Source organism: Tachypleus tridentatus, chromosome 1 (assembly GCF_004210375.1).
Source record: "Tachypleus tridentatus isolate NWPU-2018 chromosome 1, ASM421037v1, whole genome shotgun sequence".
NCBI lineage: Eukaryota > Metazoa > Arthropoda > Merostomata > Xiphosura > Limulidae > Tachypleus > Tachypleus tridentatus.
In genome coordinates, this window is record NC_134825.1 from 134,284,197 (window position 1) to 134,305,390 (window position 21,194).

The window sequence follows — 21,194 nt, forward strand, 5'->3', positions numbered from 1 at the left end:
TCAAGTAACTATAAAGAAGGGTATACGACACACCAAGCTTGTGTTCTTTTAATTGAGTTAAAGATCTAACTCACAAGTTAGTAATGTTAGTTCTTAACTAATCTGTTGTTTTCTGTTATGCTGATGTCTTACAGGTAAATTTAAAGATATCCACAAAATGCAGGTTCAGAAAATATAGAGCAGAGAATAATTTCAGATTTACACAACAAAAGAAGAAAACAAACAAATAAACAATTAATTATAAGTTAAAATGCTGTAAATATTTTTTTTCCATTGGTGAAACACAAGACAACCAAGCGCAACACAAAAACTCCATTAAATAGTACAGGCAAATCAAAACTAAAATGTAAATGCAAGTAAGTTTGTTTTTTTTATTTTAACTACACTAAATTTAATAAACAAAAATATATATATTCCAAATAGAAACAATTAAAACATATATATACACAAAACAAGACTGTAAACATTCAGGAATCAAAGTTATCTCAATGCATAAGGACAGGATAAAACAAAACAAGACATAAATCTGAAGTGATAAATTGAACTTTTCATCAAGGCTAATTAAATGAAATTACAAACTAATGCATAATAAAATAAATGTAATTCAGAAGAATGAAACCAAAATGCAATAAATTTAGAATAAAAGAAATTAAAATTCAAAACACAAGAGTTATCAATATACATACAGTTCTAAATAAATGGTTGGTCAACGTCATAACTCAAAAACTTTTTGTCTCTGAAAACAAAACCCAGTATTGGGTGCTAGTTTTTCTTGCAATAATTTAAATTTTTTTCGTTTCTATGACTTGTAACCTAGCCGAAATCCCTCACATAATAGATGAGTTGATATCTATCACATTATCATTTGAAATAAGTTGTTTGAAATTTCAGAACTAAAATACATATATGTTTTTTTTTCATAGGAATTTTTTTAAAATGTTTGTTTGTTTGTTGTTAAGTGCAAAGCTACATGTTGCACTATCCACTTTTTAGCATTGTAAATTTGCAGACATACTGCTATGCTACTGGGGGGCATTCAAATGTAATAATCAGGTCATTTATGTCAAATGACATTATTTTTGGTTCTGTATTTCTCTAAGCATTTTAAATACTTATGATAAAGAAAGTGGGATATATTTCATTTATTTGGTTTCATATTGTGTATGTATAGTATAAAGTTTTTAAATTATACTTTGTAATGTTAAATTTCAGGCTACTGAAGATCGACTCTACCAAATAACCTTCAATACTCCAGGTTCTTCAATTAATCGAGAAATATCATTAGAAATCCGATCCATTATACATAAGGAGGAATCTTCAGTCACTTTTGACTTCATATCTCCTTTTAAAAGAATTGAAGCTTTAGGTGTGTGAATAGATATATTTTTTTAAACATGAACATTAAGATTAGATTTAAAAAGATCTAGTTATTTTAAGAAATATTGAAGAAATAGAAATAATTGTTTACAATAAGCAATAAATATGACAGCATATCTTGTGACAGTAGAACTGTCCAGTTTGCAAAATGTTCCTTAAAGTTTAATGAGTAAAAAAATTATAAATATAGTCTATTTATCAGGGATGTAAATATCTATGTTTAAATAATAGTTTGATAAATTGAATTTTTTCACTTTTTGAGCTATTCTAAAACTTGTTCTAATAAATTGAATTTATAATACTTCCCTGCAAGAGATATGTTGATGTTTACAGATATATATATAATTCTGTGCTTGTCAAGAATTTTTGGTTTGGTTTTTACCTTCAAATTGTATTTCTTTACTTATTATCTGAAAATTTTAACCATCTAGGTAGCATAACTTTCTTTAGGAAGCACACACAACCCTTTTGACATTTTATTTATTTTTATTAACTTTTTGTCATGTTGCTTTCTTGACTTGAATTGAAATGAATACTTTCAGTTACTGAATGTGTACCAGAATATTAAAATTCAAAGTTTAAGCAAAATAGTAATTCTAGCTCTATTTTAACACTTTGTTTTATTCCAAAATCTAACCCATATAAATCCAGTGTGTGTGACATCATTCTTGATTTCTTTAGAATGCAAGGTGTAATAAGAGTCATAATACGTTTATCCAAATGATATAATTTAATTACTTGCTGCCTATTATGATTTTACTGACAAGGGTGCAAGGGAGTCGAAAGTGATGGTCATGAAACTTATAAGTATAGTGAATGTTGGTATAATAAGCCTAAAGTAAAGATGTAGTGTGGAATCACCCAATCTAGAAATAATGCATAAAATTTGTCAAGAAAGTAAAAGTATAGATTTAATTTTAAACTTAAATTGTTTCTAAATTAAGATATTTTATTTTTTATTAGCCAAAATTAAGAAAAAACAAATGTCTTTAATCAGTGGAGACTCTAAATTAAAAAAATCAACAAATATTTCTACAGTCTTGTTGTTTATACGTTTCATTTTGTACTTCAGTACATAAACAAACAACAATATTGAACTATACTTTTTTGTTAAGTTACATGACATAAAAGTCATTTTCAGAATGTGGTGTTACCAAAAGGTACTGGCTTTTTAAATATTAGAATTTGTTAATCTAATTGATTTTGTTTACAAAATTCATATTCTATGAATATGATATAAATTAATTTCACAAATGATCTTAATTTTGATTGGTTCTCTTAGGAATTTATTACTGTTTGACTCCTTTGACTGCACTTTTTTCCCAAAATTTATTTATTTCAATAAGCTATGAAATGTGAGATTAGGGTATACTATAAAGTGAGGGTGGTAGTACTTGCTTCATTATATTTTACAAGGTATATTCTAGTAATACAATAATTATTACAGCACTGTTAAACAATGAATAATTATTGATTAGTTGTGAGAGCAACAAATGATCTTTCTCTGTAAGCCACAAACTAATAATTATTTTATTTTATTCAATTTCTTGCTTTTTCATTTTCAGTTTTCCCAAAATATGATCACTTAGAGGTGTCATATGATATATTTGCCTACATCCCAAAGCGTACATGTAAATCTTAACATTTATCATTTTGTTGGAGACTTTGACCACATTTTAAGAATCTATAAATGTTTAATGATGTTTAAATTATTTAAAACGTTCAATAGCTTAATACATTTAATGCAATCTAGCACCTTATTTCTGAAGAATCTTTAATTCACTAAAATTTTAACATCATTTTCAGGGGCTTTTCTTAAAGAAACAATAACGAATATAATTGATATAATGACTGATAGTTCAGCTACTAATTGGCATTCTGAAATACATTATTTCATGTGTGTAAGATTTATCATATATTTGTATTTTATTATTAAATTTTCATTTCCAGAAGTTAATGAAGAAATGAATATCAAGTAATGTGAACTCTTATTTCTGTCTCTGAAATTCTGCTTTGATAACTATAAAAGTTAGGAATTACAAAAATATTCTTAAATAAAATATATATTTAAGCATTTTTAATAAAAGAATTTAGCATATCAACTCATTCTTTACATAACAAATGCTTTTTTTAGGAAAATGCAATTATGCTTACAAAACATGTAAATGTTAACTATCAAGAATCATTAACATTCTTATTGATATGATTCACATAGAAGTTAAATTACATTATAAAATTAATTATATATGAACTAAAGCAAAACAATGAATTACAATTTTAATGTATTTTGAAACAGTAAATGAATGTTAATACTTCTAAAGTAACTAGAGCAGTGAGGTTAAGTTTGTAGTTCAGTTGTTTAAAATATGCATGATTCATTTGGAATGGAACAGCATTTTATTTTGGATGACTACATTTAAACAATATTTAGCAAACGTCCTATCACTTATTTCACCAAGATAATGTTGTTTTATATTTCTGGCAAAGATTGTAAAATTATTTGTATACTTTTCTTTCTGTTTAATTCATTGAGCTAGTCAGTCGATGAATGTTATTTTGTTATTTTTAAAAATTATATGTGTATGTATGTTGTTGTTTTTCAGGTTCTGTTTCATTCAAAAATAATACACATGAAGCCAAACTGCAGTTGATAACTGACCAGGTTAATAAATACATGGCAAAAACAGAAGTAGAAATTAACAGTCAGGGGAACCATACAGAGATGAAACCAAATCTGCAAATATTGTGGCCACATTCTGAACCAATTACTCTTTATGGGTCTATTGTTTATGCTACTGGATCAAAAGATGAAATAAAAGTTGACCTTAAATCAAACAAGCTTGGCAAGAAATCTCCATATATTCGAGGTAAGTTTCACAAACTTAGTTTAAAAGTTTGATGAGTAACAAGAAAGAAACAATATAAAAATGTAATTCTACACACTGACATTACAAACCTCATTTCATGTGATTTAACATAGAATTTTACATGCTCACATAACATACCATTTATGACATGAGAATAATTCTTCTATGCAATGTATTCATAAAAATATTCTTAATTTTCTGCAATGTATATTTTTATCTCTACTTACATGAACATGCATCAAGCATACATAAAAAATGATTAAGGTAGATGAATACAAACTCACACACACATATATATGCATTGTGAACAATAAAAATTGGTTCGCATAAGCTTGAGAAAAACTCATGAATTTCTTTATACATGTATAATAAACATGAATAAAAATTAATACTTTTTTTTCCATTGGACAAAAAAGTATTTCATAAAAGAAACTATGCAAACCTCTAGAGTTTCCTCTCAACTTCTGGTTACAGTGACAATGTAGTCAAAACTTCCAAGTGACAGCAATTCACTTGTGTTTAAATACTCTCTGAAAGTAAAAGAAAAATATGTGAATAATGTACATATTAAAACATTTGCAGAGTCTGATGTAGAGGCAAGATGATGGGTGATAAGCAAGACTTCACACTTGTAGGGCTTCACATAGATGTTTGCATTTCAGTAGTGGTGCTTCAAACATAACAATAATTTGTTTTGAGTTTAAGAACTACTTATTCTGTCTACTCAAGGTTTTCCCCAGTTCATATGCAAAAATATCACAAGATATGCATTTGGTTCTAAACACTACCAGCTGGCTTGAGTGAAAATGTAAAATCTTCAGGTCATACTTACTTTAGTCTATGGTGCATATTTTCTCACTCCATGCCAAATAGTTATTATACATGATGTTTGGAAAGTCACTGTGCAGTTTTGTAATTATATGTCTATTCAGTCTATTTCAAGCCAGCAACTGATAGTGGTGTTTAGAAACAAAATGAGAAGGATTCAGGCCTGTATTGATGCCAACGGGGGTCACTTTCAACATTGTTTATAATTGTCATTCATATTTACCTCCTGCATTCTATATTGAAACATGTCTGTTAATAAGTATATAATTGCACAGTGACTTTCCAAACACCCTGTAGTAGTCTCAGCATATTACTTTTAGTTCAGTGGTTACAAGATTAAACTATTCTTAACTGATTTTCTCCAGCTATCATGACTGATTTTACATAAACTCAAAACCAAAGTGAAATAATCAATACACTACCTACAATTATTGTAAGGATATTCCTCACTGTTGACTTGTTGAAAGTAATCATAAACTTACTTAACATGAAGTGCACTTAGAAAGAGCTGAAATGTCCAGTAGCACAGCTCTTTTTGCCACTATTGTGTCACTACATAGGCTAATTGGAAACATTTACTAAGTTTAAGGCAATGCTATGATGGGTTGGCTACCATCTCACAAAGCCACTAATCAGACAACTAATTCAGCAATTTTCTCAATCTTAGTTACCTTACTTTTTATCTTCATGTAAGTTTATTTGTATTGGAGTGTAAAAATTCTGCATATATAAATATTTTACATTATATATCTTGCATCTATAGAGGTTTACAATTCTCTTAGAGTTTTGGCATTAAACATTTTAAATCCAATTAAGGTCATGCGCTAAATTCAACCTGAATTTACTGCATTTACTGTCTCATAGGATTATTGTATTGTATCCTACTCTATATTGTTTAAACAGAAGTGCTATGTAAGATAACTGTGTGATCACAAGAAATCTGTTTCTAAAATTAAAAATTATTATAATTTAAAGTTATACAAATAAAGTAATCAGAAAACAAAGGAAGTTAACACTCCTACGAAAAGTGGGGCCTATTAGGCCCCACTTTTCGTAGGAGTGTTAAGCTTACTTTAACTTGCTCTTCCTGGGACAGTTGTAAAACCCATCTAATTTATAATGTTACATATAAAATTTATCTTGGATGAGTCTCTGGTTTATTACATTATGTACATCACATATTATGATTTCAAATAGCCAGAAATTTTAACTTAGAAGTTATTTGAATTTTGATATATATTAATTTATAATATTTGTCAACAAGATTGATATACACTATTTTCTTTCATAACACAATTATTTCTTATGTACAAACAACGATACAATTTATAATAACAGTTATTACAAATATTGATTTATATACAGAGCTTTACAAAATATACTGAGTATTCTCTCAGGTCAAGAACTGAATATTTTATCTACAGTCCAGGTCAAAAACGAGAAAATTAATTATATACTGATACACTGTTAGACTTCTCTTGATGGCTTGAAGCACACAAGTGTTTTTCACTGACAACAATATATAGTTTCCTCATAGAAATACTAACATCCAAAGTTAATTCTTTGAAGTTTAATAATTCTTGATGTTTGAAATCTATAAACGTTCCTGGTTAAGTATCTGTAGTTTTCTGCTTAATAAACATTCATCACAGTTATAGCTTCTGAGACTTACAGTGTACTGACTGTAACCAACAAACAATATTTTATTGCTGTCTCTTGACTTGTTGGTTTATATTTTTTAAGGTAAGATTTTTGAATGTTCAACAGTGTTCAAACATATGCTAGTGCTTTTGTAAAATGTAAATTTGTTGATTCTTACTCTCAAGAATCTTCTACAAATTTAAAGAATAGGCAATATACATCACATGCTTGAAACTGAAACCAACGTAGGTATTAAAGTAAATGTATTACAGTAAATTTGTTACAATAAGAAATATTCATATTGCTAACCTAAGGTACTTACACAGCTAATACTCTCCATCACTTAATTACAGTAGTAATTTTCCAGTCACAAAACCTGTTAAAGCCAACCTATTTGAAGAATGATTTACAAACCCCTTTTCCCTCCTATATGATGAATCATTTGATAAATATCATTTCAGCCATATTATCACACTTATGCAAAGACATTCACAACATCAATTTCCCTTTCTCCTTTAATCTAATTTATTCTGTCTCCTGGTTGTTCAGTGGCAAATTTGTGGACTTAAACGCAAAATTTGATATTTCAATTTTCCAGAGCTAACACAGCACAGACACTTATAATTTGCATATTAAGCCAATGAACATTTGAATATGTAGCTGGAAAATTGATCATTCATAATTGCATAAAAATACCAAGACTTCTTTCCCTCTCATTGGATAAGCTGTCAGAGCTAATCATGTTTGATTTTTGGACAGAAACCAGCCTGTTTCATGCATGGTCTTTCACCATATTACCCAGCATAGATAGCCTAGACTTTGTTCTTAGTAAACCATAGCACACCACTTATGTCAATCATTTCACCAATTGCACAGGTAAAACTCATTGATAAGTTTTGTAGTAAGTACAATCCAATGATGCCTATGTCAGAAACAAGAAACATCATTCTGTAACTGTAAACTCATAAATATGGTTGTCAGAATAAAGTTTGTTTTAACTGGTCCAAGTGTCATCTATGTAGGTCTGTACAATGTCTTTTTGCCTAGTGGTTGTAGTTGAAAATCCGTTCATGGATATGTCAGTACCAGGACGTTTGTTAAAGCACAATTCAAGGACTGGAATTCCTGCCTGCATTATTCTTCACTCTATCTGAATAATGTCTCCACTTTAGTCAGAGCTTATAATGGTGAGGTGATATTGTAGAAGTTGGTCACAATCTTTTTCTAATGCAATACAAGTCTAAATAAACTGTAAACTTTTCTTTTGAGACCAGTTTTTATTGCTGTTATTTTAACAGAATTTTTGTAAATTTCTTCTCTACTTGTAAGCCCCATTAACCTCTTCAAAGTGGCAGGCATGTTACACAGATCAAACTGTATGACACAAAATCTGTTCAAGTCATCTCTCATAGTGAAAACAGTTTTATCTTTGTTCTTCTCAAATATTTGACTTACTGTTAACAAAATGCCAGGTTTAATATATGGAACCAATGGGTCTCTTTCAATATGTTCATACATTTATCTGTTAGAAGTAATGGAAAAATGTCAGTGGGAGTTACAATTTGTCTGTAATCAATGCTGACCCTGGACATAGCTTCTTTCCTCCTGCTTGTAATTACTGGAGATGACTAATTGCTTGGAAGACTGTATGGACCAATCCTTTAGCATTCACTGTACTCCAGTACTGGCAGTATTTCCAATACTCTGGATAATTATATGCTGCAGTTGTGTAATTTGCCTTTATCACTTGTATTTATGTGATATTGTGTATTGCTGTTCAACTCAATCAGCCATTTGCTATTATAAATACATTGGTATGTTCTGCCAACAAGTTACTGAACCACTGGCACACCACTGAATCTTGATTGTGTATACAGTTTTGAAATACTGATCCCACATGTATTATTACCATTTACTTGCTTTTGGATGCATTATGACAAATGCAGTTCTTGTGTTACCACTGGCATTAGCTACCTCTGCATTTGTTGTGCCATTGACCATCCAAGTGTGTATATACACTACTTGAGCGAGTGCTGCTTGATTTCTGGACAGAAACAACTTACTTCATGCATGAGGTTTTTCATATGGGCAGAATTCTTTATGGTTAATGTTTGTGACTTCTTGACGGTAAATTTCAAAAATAAGCAAACAGCACATAGTCTAATTCTTTTAAAATATATTAAAAGAAGTCAAACCTACATACAAATTTTTGTTGCACTGTTTATTGTCACAGTTGTATCCCAAGCTGGAAATAACTGCCTCTTTTCCAAAACATACTTACCTTCATTACACTATAGCTTTTACTTGACTTCTATGCTTTTTTTTCCTTTCCCCATCTAAGCATAGGTCTAACCATTTCTCACTTTCTCTAATCTTTTATTCTCCACTTAACTGTCATGGTAGTATCTGTCTAATAACACTCTCCATCTACATTAATGCACTATCTATTCAAAGCATTCATTAAAGGGTTCCTCTGTTATTCAGTCATTGAAGATACTCTGAGAATTTTTGTTTTACCCATTTGAGTTTTGTAAAATAAAATGTGTTTGGCATGTAAATAAATGTCATGAATTCCTGAATTACTGTATCTGGCACAGAAGCAGATCAGGTTTCTTCTATCCCACTTCTGGTACCTAGCATTGCTGAAGAATTGGGGTGGGGGTTTTCTTGTTTGAATCTGGACATGTCCTTGTTTGGAGTCATTTTTATTTTATTACATTATTTTGGAGGATTCTGAGGCTGCACTTCTGGGTAATCCTGGAATTTCTGCAGAGAATTTAAATTCAAATTTTCCAGCATTTTACTGTGTGGTGAAAGAATATTTAGATTCTCAGAAAATAGACTTACTCCTTGAAATATAAAGTTCCAAAATGGACTCCGTCATCAATCTGAATAGATCACAGTTTTCTAGGATTCATCTGATCCCAAAATGGTGCTTAGAGGTTTATCCTCTCCTACATCTTTTCATGGAAGCCTCTCAATGATTGCCTTATCAATTTGGTGATGAGTTGGGAAACATTGTTAGCATCTGACTTGGTTTGATTGTCAGCTTCTGCACTTATCCTTATGCTGGGCTCCATGAATTACCTGAGACCCTCTTTCACCCTTGATTTTTTTGGGTGTTCCAAAGTCTTGAGAATTTAGTATTGATGTCAGTCATCTACATTCACTCCTGTCATTATTGGTCTATTAACTCTTCATGTCTTCTACAGGAGATCATATTCACCCCTATTTCAGTCCATCAGTCTACTGGTATCCAGAATAGATTTTATCTTTTTCCACAAGGTTACTCTACTCGATTGGAATTCTACATATGTCTTTAGAGTATATACTGTTTCCACATCCTACACACTCTTGACTTTTGTAACTTCATTCCATTGTGAAGATTTACTGGTCAAGGGGGCAGTAGCGAGAATCATTCCAATTCTTCCAGGGTCTAATTCCCCTCTGTTTATTGTGAAGAAACTGAAGAAAATAGGAGATTATTATCCACTCATCAATCTTTCTGATCTAAATCAATTTCTATATTCTTCAGTGTTCATAAGGGAGTCATTTCACACTCTGTGTTGGGATTTTTCTCTAGAACTGTAAATGAGCAAGTTCAGCATTTCAAACATTTATCTTCAATTTCTCATAACAAATTCTTCCCACCAATATCTATGTTTTGTGCAGAAGGATCTGATGCTGAAGCTCAGGGCTTTGTTCTTTAGACTAGCATTGGCAAGTTATTTCTTTTCCCATATTGTATGTTCATTTTTTTCATAACCTACATTCCCTGGGCCTGTGCTCACATCATTATGCAAATAACTGGCTACTGCTGGCACCATCACCTCAGCTGGTGAAAATTTACATTCAGTTACTGCTTCCCAAAGCAACCAAGGTGGGTTTTCTTATTGGAGCCAAGAAATCTCTTCTCTCTCCAACACAATGCATCATCATGTGGGTGTCCTTTTCAACATTTGTATCAGCCAGTCTCCTTGATATGGAATACACAGTCAGACTCTTACTCACATCTCCTTCTCCCACTGTGTAGATGGTTCTTTTCTTCTTTGCACATGTAGACAATACTCAAATCTCTTATTAATTTGGATAGAGATTCCTTCAGTGACATCTACAAAACCAATATATCATAAACAACATTCCACTGGATTTCCCAGTGTTCTTGTGCAGGATCAATATTTTTTATCCTAAGTGGTAGTTAGTTGAGAACAATACAAAAATAGGTATTCCTCTGCTACAGCTTTGTCTAGAGATCCATCTTTTCATGAACATCTTGCTTCAAACATGGGGTCCATATCTCAACAGCCAGAAAATCCAAGGCCTGTGGATGAATAACAAGGCTTTCGTACATATTAGTTTTATAATTTCTTGCTGTTCAAAGGGCAATGTCTTAAGGTCTGGATTTATTGAGGGGCATCATCATCATGATTCTTTCTGACAATTCAACAGTAGTGTCTTACACATCTCATTAATGAGGCACTCAGTCCTGGTGTCTTTGCTTTGGAACTTTGGATCTTTTAAATTTATACCACTCCCATCATATCATCCTACTAGTCTATCATATTCTGAGATTATGAATTTGGTAATGAATCAATTGCTTTGACCCAACTGGATTCTCCCAACAGAATGCATGCTTCATCAAGCAATTTTCTGTTGGATTTGCTCTCGATTTGGTACACCGATGATTGATGCATTTGCCACCCCTTGGAATACTCAGCTACAAGCATTTTTTTCTCTGGTACCTCACCCTCTATTATTGGCAATAGATGTATTCAGTCAGGAATGGACAGGATTGCCTCTGTATGCTTTCCCAGAGCCTTGGTTCAACCCCTTGTTATGTTTTCTGATAACACCAGATGAGCTGACTCAACCCTAGTTTCTATTTCTGTGGTACCATAAGGAGTTCCAACCTCTTAGACTTTCTCTTCAGAGAGAGTGATGATCTGAAACTTTAAACTCATATATTCCAAAGTGTTTCATGCATGGAGATTATGCAGTTCTTCACACGACATTGGGGTTTAATTTGTAAGGTTGCCTTGTACCTGTCTCAACCTCTGCATGATCATATGTCCAGTGAGGGCTTTGAAGCATTATGTTATTCATATTGGGTTTATTCCTGGTTACTTTGACAAGGTGGGTACAAAAAGTGATCCATATTTCTTAATTTGTATTTTTTTTTGAGGATCTGATGAGTCATTCTCATCAGATTTGTCACATTTCTATATCTTTAGCAGCCCATAACATTGGAAGTATGTGTACCTTCCCCAACATTTTTATTTCACATTATTTTTATTATCTGACAGTATTTTACTCTGTGAGTTTTGACTACTATTTTTTGCTATATTAACCATATTCATCAGATAATAAAGAATGGTGAGTATTTTTACTAATCTTGTCACTTCTTGCCTTTTTAGTGTCCCTCACCTCTTTTTCATAGGATCTCGCTATCTAGTGTGTGTTGCACAATCAGTTATTCTTTTATCAAATAAAAATCTGAACTAGCAAACGCTAACAATGTACTTTATTTTGGTTACCACAGGCCCTGTAGAAATGAGGTGTTCTATAAGACCACCTAGAAGCAGAAGTGGTGGTATTACTGTACTGTGCTGGACTGCCACTTATGGACTAAAATGGGTAAAACATAAGGGGAATCTGCCTGTTCCTGCCAAACAGTGGATTATATAAATCATGGTTAGTTTGCTTTTAAAAATTTAGGGAACTTGATTCGCCTCTTGCATTGTTTTCAGAGCATTGTTCTTCATGGCTCTCCAATATGTATGTTACTAGTAAAAGTAGAGAGCTCTTATTACTCTTAATTTTCAGTCACTGAGGTTGTGGACAAAGATTATTCTTCCTGAGTGTTTGAATTACTTTTCGCCACTCGTAGAGAAGAGGGTGAGGTTGAGGCCCTCCTACTTTGGACCCTGGATGTTTTTTCACATATATTTGGGTCATATTTGTCACTCAGCTCTCTTGTTAGGATGAGTTTGGCCCCTGATTTTGATCAGTATCAGTTCAGAGTTCACTACATTTTTCATGGAAGAGGGCCCACTCTGTTCTCATAATTCCAAATACAGATTGGTCATGTCCCAGATTCTTGTTTGAGCAGTTTGTAGAAAATATTTTCCACAACTCTGAAAATGAGGATTTGTAATTCTAGACTGTATGAGTTCTAATTCCTTAGGTTGAGTATGGTATATTAAATTCCATCATTCTGAGTTTGAGGTGTTGCCATTTGGACTTCTTCAAGTTGAGAACAGAGTTTTCCACTTTAGTATTGCTTGATTCCCAGTATGCTTTTGGTGGTTCAGAACATATTACTCTATAGCTACAGGTTGGATCCACTCAGAAACATACCTGTTGTGGCCCAAATGCCCTAGCCACCAGTGTGAAGTTTAGGGGCTATGACCCTATAATTCCAACCCTAAATAGTGGGGCATCATCTTTGTTAAAAATGTTTTTTTTTTTTAATTCATCACATAATAATATGATTTTTGCTTTACAAAGACTTAATAATGCTTAGAAAGGTGGAAGGTTTGAATCATATAAACTTTAAACATTTTGGGGTTTAGTAATTATTAAAAATTTGAAAGTGGTTCAAGAAATAGATTATGCATAATGGCAAACACAACTTCTTCTGAATTGCATTCCATGCTATTTTGGTATATAAATAAATATAGTTTTCAATTTTAATATTAAAGGAAAATGGTAGAAAATCAGTTTAGAGTACAAATCTATAAAAGTATGATCATCCTATTGTGAAACATGTAACATTATTTAAAGTTTTGTTATCTAAATGGAATATACTTACATGTTACAAACAAATCCTATTGTAAAACATGTAAAAGTACTTTAAAAATCGTTTAAATTGAATATATTGTTATTCCCATAATTATTTTTAGTGAATATGCAAAATAATAAAGTAATTAAAACCAAATATTCTTATTGCAGTAAAAATTGTTTTGATTTTGTTTAATATTCTTTCTCAAATAATTTTCTGAACAAAGTTCAATTTTGTAGATATATGCTAAAGATTTCTTTAGGTTACTACATGGGGAAATAAATGGACTTGAAACCCCACAGATGAAGCTAAATTTTATTTGCTAAACTTAGGTTTTTCTTTTCTTTTCAGGTAATATCATGAAAGAAGGTAGTAAGACATTTTGGGATTTCAAGACATTTTTACAATTAAGCACGGATGTATCTCTTAGTTTGCCATATTTTGATGCTCATCTCTTTGGGACAGTGAAAAAGGAGAAGCAAAGTGTTGCCACAGATTTAACAATTGAATATCAAAACAAAGGCCAGAATCAGCATAGTATAAAAATGAACTCCAAAGTATTGAACTTAGGAACCTCTTCTTTGAAAAAGTATAAAACTACCACTGAAGTTCAGTTTAGTCAATATCCTGAGTACAACTGGAACTTGAGCTGGGACACTCAGTACAAACAACAGGATCACAGTGAAAATGACTTAAAACTCTACTATGGAGATAGCCTTCCAAACAAAGACCAGTATATTCACTTATTTCATATTGCAAATGTTAAGATACATCAGTCACAAGGTTTAAATGTTGAAATTGATAATGTATTCCAAGTGACTGCACCAGCATGGGATATTAATTACGGTCTAAATTTAACCACAGATGTACTTATATCTTCTAAAATAAAGTATAATATCTCTGTTGTCTTGAAATATGACCATGATAAGCATCTAAAACTGACAACAGATTATGAGCAAAAGTCAAAAAACCCATTAAAGATCTATGGAGAAAGTACACTTGAGTGGCCAGAGCAACCAAAGATGATAATCAGAAATCTAATAGAAGGATCAAATGGAGAATATAAGGGCAAATTTTATACCAAGTTGCCAAATGAAGAAGATATTAACATTGGTTACACATATCGTTGTAAAAGTAGGAAACACAAATCCCATAATGAAATTGAAGCTACTATAGAAACTCCAGGTATGAAACTTCCTCTCCATTACAAGGGCTTGCTTCGTATGACTAGAAATGCTTTTAACCTTGAAAGCCACACTAAGTATGAAGGAAACCCTATAATGGTTGTTGATGTAAAACTAGCTCGAAATGGACCATCAGGGTTGCGTTTGAATTTTCCATTCTTAGAAGGTTCTATTAGAATTCAATCCACTGATGTGTCTGAAACAGCAAAACTTGATTTCCATGTAAAACCATTAAGTCAAAGATCTCATCGATCTCATGGCCAAAGAATTCTTGGCTCAGTTACCTACACCAAAGATCCATCTTCTTACATTAATAACATTGAAATGGACATTTCTTGGGATGCTAATCGAAATCCGAGTGACAAATTAGCCATTAAAATTGGATCTCAAACATATCCAAGTTGGAAAAGTAATAAATACATCTTGTGGGCAAAGATGAATTATAAAAATGATATATTTGTGAACTTTTCTGGGGATGCTAATAAGAACATTTTGGAAGGACCACATAATTTTGAACTTGGAATTCAAATGAAAAACAATACAATTGATATTGTTACTAGTCATACAGTGGCTAATGGAATAATGAAATCAAACCTTTCTTGCAGGGTAAATTATAAAGACGTTATAAAAGTAGAAGTTGTTGGTGAGTATAACAATCAAGGGTCTGCTCTTAAAATGAATGGAGGTGTTTCTGTTGTGTCTCCATATGAAAGTATTGATGGAAAAAAGTTCCACATGAGCCATACACATGATTTCTCTCCATCAGTCTCTTCTGTGAATACTGAAGTTTTAGTACAAAGTTCTCGTACAAAAGGGTACAACACAGGGATCAATTTTATACATAATAAGGGCTGGTCTTCTGGTAACTTTGATGCTAGGGCTAAAGTTACTACTCCACATGAGGATTGGAGATCTCAAGATATTAAAGTCATTGGAGATTACACATCTAGAAGCTTTAAAGTAGATACAGATATTACACTTGGATCTGGTAAGAAAATACATATGAACACAAAATGGGAAAAAAATAGATATGGAATAAAGCTTGTTTCTTTCATCAGTACTCCATACTCTACTTTTTATGTGGCTAAACTCAAAGCACAATATAGCTTTAGACCAGGTAGCTATTTAGTAGAGACTGTTGTTGATGTGAACAATGAGAAACAGTTAAAAGTTGGTGGTAAATTTGATATGAGTGACTGGAAGAACTTTAATAGCAATGCTCAGTTAGAGACACAGTATACACCGTCATATAATGCATATGTTCGAGCCAACAGTAGTAGTGCTGGTATCGGAGTTGATGTAGGTTTGAAAAAAGATGAGACAGAAGTTGCATCTGTTAAAATAATCAAAGTAAATAAAACAAGTGGATTTACTGCAAACTTAGTTTTTAATTATGACAAAGAAGAGGTGCTGAAGTTTGATGTTATAAATGAAATCAAAGGAAAGGGTGAAAGGTTATATGAACTGACAGTAAGAGGCAGCTCATTTACACATTTTAAAATACACATAGATTCAAATATATCACATGGAGAATTTCATCATGTAATTCATGTTTGTTCTTTACAAGGACCTGTAGATTGTTTCATTTTAGATAGTTTTCTCAAAATGCCATACATACCTATTCAAGGTAATGTGCATTATGAAGCAAGAGGATTAATTCACTTATGTTCGACACAACAGCTATCTCTAGACTTCCTCATTCATACTGATCCTTACAGTTATGAGAGTGTGGTAGTGTTTGGATCAAATAACAAGAAACTGGGATATGCAGCACAAATACAACATAAATCAGAACTTACCTCGAAATTCAAGATCTTCTTGACATCTCGAACAGTGGAAATACACAGTATTAGCAATAATGATGAGACAAACTTTGAAATTATTACAAATGTTGAAAGAGATCCTTCAAACAAACTGACAATTAATATACAGAACAATAATGAAGAACTGTCTAGTGAAAAATTCCAGAGAAATATCATCATAAAACATCCTGAACTAAGAAGAGTAAGTTTGTTTTTTTTACTGTGGGTAAATTAAAATATTGAACTTTATTTTACTACTGCAAAAAAATTTTATACCACTTCAACAGGTTTAAATTACATTTCAAATCATGATCTGTGATGCATGAAAATAAAGTCATTGTAATCAGTAATGATTCTATGATAGACCTAGCTTGTACCAACAGCTGTATAGATTGTACATTATCTGTCAGCTTTGTATAAATAATACTGAAAATTATACATATGGTAGCATATGAATACCAAAACACAGTGAAATGATTAATTACTTTCCTTCCAATGGCTGAAGGTTTATAACAATAACAACTGGGTTCTGATACCAATGATGAGCAAGATAACTCACTGTTTGACTTTTTGTTTAACAATAAACAAACACAAACTTATGTATAGTCATACATTTAAATTCATACATGTAGTGATAGCCTCCTTTTAATGTAGCATGGAGTTATTTTGTCTTTGTTTATTAATATCTCAGAATTTGCCTAAATTTTATTATTATAGATTTGTTTTAATAAAAAGATATGAAAGTTGTGGTTAGAATAGACTATGTGTCTTATATGCCATTTGAATAAAAATTCACCCATGTACATTGTTGTTTTTTAACATTTTGTTATTTACAATATGAAAACTGACAACAAAACCCAATATACTTTAAGTAGTTGATTATCATGCACGTTTATACATAAAAACTAGAAAATGGTAAAGCTGGCAATTTGTTAAGTTGTTGCATGAAAGTCAGCTGTTTAAAGAATCATAACATGTTTAGTTAAATGAATGCATGAATTATCATAAGAGGTATATAACAAACTTAATAAATAGTATTAAAGATATTAACTGTAAATGTTATTGTAGAAGTATACATAACCTTTTCTCTCGGTTGAAATACCCTCTTACCAGAAACGTTACAAATAAAACCATTTTAATGTAATGAAAAACCATGTATAATTCTACATATCAATTTACCTATGTTGTGAGCCTTTTAACCCTTTCGGCACTGAATAAAATATTGTAATGTTTGGCATGGTGCTGAATATATATTTTTGATACTTCAACTAATTACAGTATCAGTACTAAAAGCATGATATCTCAAGCAATAACTCAACAACAGTCCCTGAAATATTCAGTGGTTGTACCCAATACTATATATGTTAAATTTAATACATAAGAATAACAGGAATAAAGGAAGACACTCTGATACACAACAAAGAAGTGCCATGTAAAGCACAATAATTTATTATAAATTGTATACAATTTGTGCAAAAGCTCGTCGATAGTCTTTGTGGTTATGATATATCTCATGGCATGGTAAAAAGCACACTAGGAGATTCACTGTTTGCAGAAATAATTAGTCTGCTTTCTTTTCCATCCAGCTTTGTATCTATCGCTGCAAACAGTACGATCAGGTTTGTGTTTTTTGTCCTCATATTGTCCAATATTATGTCTTTCCACCAAGTGGTGACCTTTATCAGTACTTGGTCTTCCTTTTCATTTGGCTTTGCTGACATATCCCTTCAGCAAATTTTGAATAATCTGCTCTCTCAATAGTCTTGGAGATACTGGGTTTTCACCGTTGCTCTTGTAGTCTGCACAATATATTATATATCTGTTAACAAAAACTAGTCTTGGTCAGTCAGTTTATACAATAAGTTATATGACCCTAACTACACCATGTGCTAACCTAAAGCGGGGGCAGATTCCAGGCCACAAATGTTTTCATTATCACTCTTGTCCATTACAAGTAAGCTTTCATTATCATCTGGCCAAACTCTTTGTCACTCTCTTTATCGTTAAAAATAATATCGATTACTTCTTTAGTGGTATAAGCTTTTCCTTTCAGCATTGTAACAACATCGCAAGTATCAACAAGGAAGGTGTCTTCTAAAACAATGAACAGTATGATCTACACAGGCTAGAAAAGAAAGGAATAGTGACCTCCAGTTTAAATACCTGCTGGGAATCCCAAGTAAACAATGAATACACGTGGTTCTAGCCTCAAGTGGGTCTACAGGCCTGTGTGATTATGATAATTAGCCATGAAGGTATGTTGTTTACATTTTGTCGACGAAGATAGTCTGCCATGCTGAGCCTTCAAGTCGACTGAGGTCGCCAACTGTGCCGAAAGGGTTAAACAACAACTATAATTGCTATTCTTAGAAACAGACTTCATTGTTAGAATAGGTATTAGAAATTACGTGAAAATATTTTGGTTTTGGTATCTATTCATAATATTTATTAGTAATTACTTCACAGTATCTGATCATTAAAGAATGGCTATATATATTAATGTTAGCTCAAATTTTGAATAGAAATGTAAAAGGAAGCTTTAAGAGATGTAACCCATTTTTAAACTGAATAATTTTGCAAAATACTGTATTTGTGTAAATATAATGCACTTTTTATTTGGGTCAAAATATCACCCAAACATTCACTGTACATTATACTCTTGCATATAAAATTTTTTTAGGCATTGTCTTAGAAGCTATGGCCAAAAAAAAACATTAAAGCATCATTAAAGGTTTCAAAAAATGTAGCATATCCAATGTATTGGATGATATGCTGTGGAAATAAGAAGAGGATAAAGCAAATCTGATGAATGCAATAAATCCATTTCTACCAATGATGAAAATTTATGTGAAGATGAATGATTAGTTTAGTATATTGTCACATATAAACTTTTCAGTAAATTTTCTAAAATTGATGCAAAAACAAATTCATGAAAGATTTCCAAGAGTGTTTAATACATCAAGAGTTGTTTACTCTGCTCATATATTAGTTAATACATTTTGTACAATTGATGTGTAAAAAGCAAATTTTGTTGAGTTTTACCTTTCAAAATTGGGAGAGCATTATATTTGGGCAAAGAAAGTATTTATTATAATTTACAGTATTGCAACTCTTATGAAAATTTATCTAAAATAAAAGTCTATATACATTGTTTTCTTTTCAGCCTGTTGTAATTACTCTGCAGTTTGACAATGAAGGTGTATTCCCACAATTATTTTTTGCTAAAGTTGTGGTTGATTATAGCAATAACCCATCAGACAAGATTATTGGAGAAGTGTTTCTTGAAGCTGTCAATAATGATGTTCACAATAGATCACTTGTATTCAACCTCTATCGTGCAGGTAATGCCACATTTTTATAGTCTGTAACTGTACATGTTATTCATATAAAACAAAGGGTATCCATGCATCCTAACAAAACTAGGAGGTTTTAAAGTTAGTTCTTCTGTCTAGAAAAGTTATAGAAAAATTAAGAAAAACATAAATATCCTGGAAATGTCATGGAAACGTGACTAAATAAAATGTAACTAGTAACTGATTCAATAACAATTAATCATTTCATTGAACAAATAATTAAAATGTGAGTAGTTAAATAAAATTTATAAAATTGAAAATATATTGCAATGGGGTAACATTCCTGGACAATTTATTTTAATCAATAATATCTTTAGTATGTAAGTAAAACCAAATGTTTTATTAAAAAAACATGGTTAAAATTTCTGTTGTGTTTTTTAACAGAAAAACAACAATATAGAAGTACCGAGTAATGTTTAGTCATCATAACAAACCACTTTTATTATGAAACATGTTTCATCAAGTGTTTCAAACTTGTTACATGATCATATTTATTCATCTTGATCTAAGTAATATGCAGCATTCTTTATTTATGCCTTAAAACTTCAGAAAATAATGTTTTTTTTAAGTTTTTAGTGAACATACTCTTCATGAATTTTTATTTAATAACACTACAAATGATTATTACTACTGCACTTGCTAAACTTTATAGTAAAATAATGTGTCTATTCTTTATTACTTGTTAGATAGGAGAAATTTTGACATCAAACTCAAACTAAACTTTGGAAACCAAAGAGATAGAGAAACCAATGGATATGAGTGGGAGTGGACAGATCAAACTGGAGAAAAAAAGAAAGGATTTACTGTGGTTGAATTTGACCAATCCAGAAAATTAATAAACTTTTGGGTATGTTGGTTATAAAATATTAGATAACTTTCTTGTGTAATTGCACAAGTTTAAGACAAGATATGATTCTAAATACAGCTTATGAGCTAAAGATTATTTTCACTTTATATATGCTGAATTATAAAAAAAATAACATTTTTATGTAAATTAATAAAATTAATTTAGTTGGTTTGTTTGTAAATTTGCCATAATAGTTTTGACAGCAACACATGATTGAGTGAACTGAAAAAAAAAGGAAACAACAATTGTGTCAGTGATATATCAACAAATTACCAAATTGAAGAACTCTCCCTTTTTCCTCTTTTTAAGAAAAGAAATCATCATTGATATGGACCATAAAATTATTCACAGATATTTACTTTCATACCCATTCAAAACATATACTACAAATTACTTTCATTGGTAATTACAAACTGTTATTTAATAAAAATTCTCCTTTTTTTGTCTTCATTTATTTTTATATCATGATTCATCTCTTAGTTCATGGTGAAATGAATGCCTGTCAAACAAGGCA

The 21,194-nt window shown here is 31.2% G+C and overlaps 1 protein-coding gene across 1 annotated transcript in view; it reads left to right on the top strand.

Moving 5' to 3' along the window:
- Positions 1 to 21,194, top strand: part of LOC143224794 (apolipophorins-like) — a 145,321-nt gene that overhangs the window by 88,850 nt on the left and 35,277 nt on the right. The window contains exons 18-22 of the mRNA XM_076453108.1: positions 1,213 to 1,366; positions 3,981 to 4,244; positions 13,846 to 16,682; positions 19,644 to 19,821; positions 20,520 to 20,680. Coding sequence (XP_076309223.1) covers positions 1,213 to 1,366; positions 3,981 to 4,244; positions 13,846 to 16,682; positions 19,644 to 19,821; positions 20,520 to 20,680 — 3,594 coding nt within the window. The remainder of the gene's footprint in view (positions 1 to 1,212; positions 1,367 to 3,980; positions 4,245 to 13,845; positions 16,683 to 19,643; positions 19,822 to 20,519; positions 20,681 to 21,194) is intronic.